At 32.9% G+C, this 3333-nt stretch overlaps 1 protein-coding gene across 1 annotated transcript; it reads left to right on the forward strand.

Moving 5' to 3' along the window:
- The first annotated feature begins 2723 nt into the window (after nt 1-2723).
- LOC131169425 (precursor of CEP5-like) lies at nt 2724-3074 on the forward strand. The gene has a single exon (XM_058128651.1). It carries the CDS (start codon nt 2724-2726, stop codon nt 3072-3074), a length of 351 nt encoding a protein of 116 aa, XP_057984634.1.
- The last annotated feature ends 259 nt before the right edge of the window (nt 3075-3333 follow it).

A 3333-nucleotide genomic window follows, 5' to 3' on the forward strand; every position in this document is an offset into this window, starting at 1 on the left:
TTATCTGTCTTGTTGCAGAATGAACAATGTAAATTGCTGCCTGTGGTGTATGATCAAATTGACATCAGCTGCAAGGGTTGGCAACATAGTTCGTGGTAGAGGAAGATGGTGATAAACCTGCCGGCACTTGCTTTTCCTGGGTAAAGCAAACTCTTTTTAATTTTATATGGATTCACCATGATCAAAATAATTATAATTATGCCTGGATTCGAAAAAAATTTTTCGATTTTAATCTGCTGGAGAAATTAAGAATAGCTTGTTGTAGCCCTGGAATCTGCGGTGCCACCACCTTGTCGCCATCCAATTATGCTTCTCTATTGAAGGCAAACAAGGTGCAATCAGCAAGGGATGATTAGTGATTAAACTCTTGCTATGCACAAGCCGCCACCAAGACCTGGTAGTAATCGCAGAACACGAAGATGTTGAGCCAAAAGACCACTGATAATAGAATGTACAACTTTAATTAGCAAGTGGTTTGTATTCTATTAATTATATGCTTTGTAAACCTGAAAATTGTCCAAATAAAATTCAATAAAATTTTTAATTTCCAAACACTTTCAAAAAATTTGAAGTTGAAGCTTTTGATGATTTAATTAACTGGTTATTCGTTGAAACACTCCTGCATTAAAAGAAACCCTTTTCAGGAAAAGATAAGATTCTTGGCATGGATAATGGTTCAGTGCCAGAAGTGCATGAAACAATGCATTACATGGGGTTGTTTTGAAGAAAGAATTCAGCCCAGTTTGCTTTTGAAATTTGGACCCGGAAAACCTATGTCCATGTCCATCGTTAGAAGGCCAGACCATTAATTGCTCCAATTACATCATGTAAAGAATTGAAAGGGCCTAAAACACATAATTTATGAACCCTTGAGACACACCTCTTGAAAGATTATGCCAAAAATAGGATGTTTCACATCATTTATGATTCAAGAATAATTAATCATTAATATGAAAACAATTTTCATTATTAATTTAATTTATAAATAATGAAATTTCAAGCACAACCCAAGATTGAAGCATCTTTCTTAGATAAATGGAGTATATATCTGTGATTACAAAGCTGTACTCATTAAAACCAAAACAACTTCGAAGTGGTAGTTTTGGCTGCTAGAAAACTCAGAGAGCTAAAGTTGAAAAAAGCTGCAACAACAACCCTGCACGCTCGAGGCTTCTGGTTATAAAGCTATGACCTTTTGCTTCTTAAAAAATTAAGGAAAAAAAAGGAAGAAAAATATAGGTAGTCTCTTGACAGAAAAATTAATATTAAAATCCCCGAGAATTGAGAAGGAACAAGAAGACAAAACCAAGACACCCAAGTATCATATGGCATACCAAACTTGTGGCCTTCAAGTCTTTGAAGATATAGAATTTGGATGGCTTGAGTATCAGGCCAGACAAAAGTTATTATGTGCATGTGTGAATGTTTTGTATTATAAATTTATAATAGTCTTCAAATTTTTAGAAAATTGCTCAGTGTGCATACGTACACTTTATTGCTCATATTTAAAGAAAAAAGATTTAAATCTCCTAAAAAAAACAAATATTCGTACATTAATACCAACACAAATAAACTGTTTTTGCATGTGGATGCTAACTGTTGACAGACTATCCTATGACCCTAACCCTAGTAAACTATATTAATAAATATATATATGCACGCAAGCATGCAGATCCATGCATTTGCTTTTTACGAGTAAACCCCAAGAGTTTTAAGCACCTTGGCACAAAATTTAACAGCATGCGTGTGTATATTTGCCTGATTAATTTATATATTATATAAAAAAGAATGAAGAATGGAGAGATTTACTTGTATATTTCTAAATTTAAGCGTTTGCTTTTTTTAACATTGGTTTTTTTTATGTATAAATATTAATTAATCTTGAATTCAATTACATATACCTATTATTGCAATGTATTTAATTGCTGTTGAAATTATCAAGAAGTTACTTGTGGGGCTTGTATTGGAAAGATTAGTAGTGTTTGTTATACACAGAGAGTTAAATGAATGAATGAATGAATGACTTAACAATATCATATTGTTTGTAAATTACATAATAACTGAAAATTAGTTTGGTTAATTGTCCTAACACCAAATTCTTAATATTTTGCAATATTAAGCAAATATTAATTATAAAGTATAAGATCTCATTAAAAAAATAAAGTGAATGTTGTAATCTAATTTTATTTCATCTTATAAATTTAATTTATATGATATATATCTTTACTAGAGGTTAATTCCTTTATGTTTTACGCACTTAATAATTACATAATTCTTACTAAATATAATTAAATAAAAAAATAAAATAAAATTATATCAAATGCAATGTTCATACTAAATGGCTAATAATGTTACAAATTTACAAGAATTATTATATAATAATATATGAAAAATTATAACATGCCCTCGAATTACTAAAAAATAATGCTTCTTATATATGCATAGTTATAGTTATTCTTTAAATTAAAAAACAGTGAGAACATTTTTTGTGAAAGAGAGAGTATATGCTCTAAAAGCATGCAGTAATCTCCCATAATACATCACATGATAAAGTATAAGATTCGTGCATGGCCATCTCGCTCTCTATTAATACCGGAGGCCAGGAAGTAGTGTTTGCATCCAAATTGCTTGCTTAGTTTACTCTAGTACTATAGTGCGCAAAACTGAGCAAGTGGCTGGTCATCTCTCTTTCCTCAAAACTCCCCTCATCTCTTGCTAGCTATATGGCCCAAACAAACTTATTCTGTGCCTGTGTTTTCTTTATGCTGATTTTCTCCCAAGAACTTCAGTCCATAGATGGAAGAAGGCACCTGAAGCTTGAGAGAAAACACATATTCTCAAAGCTTCAAACCTCTAATACGTTTAAAAAACATTTTGTTGATAAGCATAACGTGAATGGTGATAATGACTCAGATGTAGAACTGCCTACTACTTTCTGGTCTCCACCTGCACCTCCGGTCCCAGCAGATGCGGTTGCTGGCATGCCTCGACAGCCACCCCCACCCCCAGCTTATGAATTCAGGCCCACTGCCACAGGCGACAGCCCTGGTGTTGGACATTCCATTAAAAACTAGGGCAACTTTCTTGTCCGCTTTAATTCTAATTGGCCATTTAAGTTGGCGTTAGGTGACAAAAACCTAGCTAGCTAGAAATGAGCTTGCGGAGTGGGTTTCATTGTTGTTTTCAAATTATATAATGATTCTTTAGGATTGAGGATTGAGCATTGTAGGTCTTGTGGGTTAATTAATTAGATTTGTCTAGTAGTACGCAGTAGCCTTCAGTCTTCCCAATGAAAGAAAATGGAATAAATGTGTACTTCATTATTTTGAGTTT

Source organism: Hevea brasiliensis, chromosome 10 (genome assembly GCF_030052815.1).
Source record: "Hevea brasiliensis isolate MT/VB/25A 57/8 chromosome 10, ASM3005281v1, whole genome shotgun sequence".
Classification (NCBI taxonomy): Eukaryota; Viridiplantae; Streptophyta; class Magnoliopsida; order Malpighiales; family Euphorbiaceae; genus Hevea; species Hevea brasiliensis.

What these genes read in the sequence shown, in the direction of transcription:
- LOC131169425 (XM_058128651.1), top strand. Translation starts at nt 2,724, where the DNA reads ATGGCCCAAACAAACTTATTCTGTGCCTGTGTTTTCTTTATGCTGATT.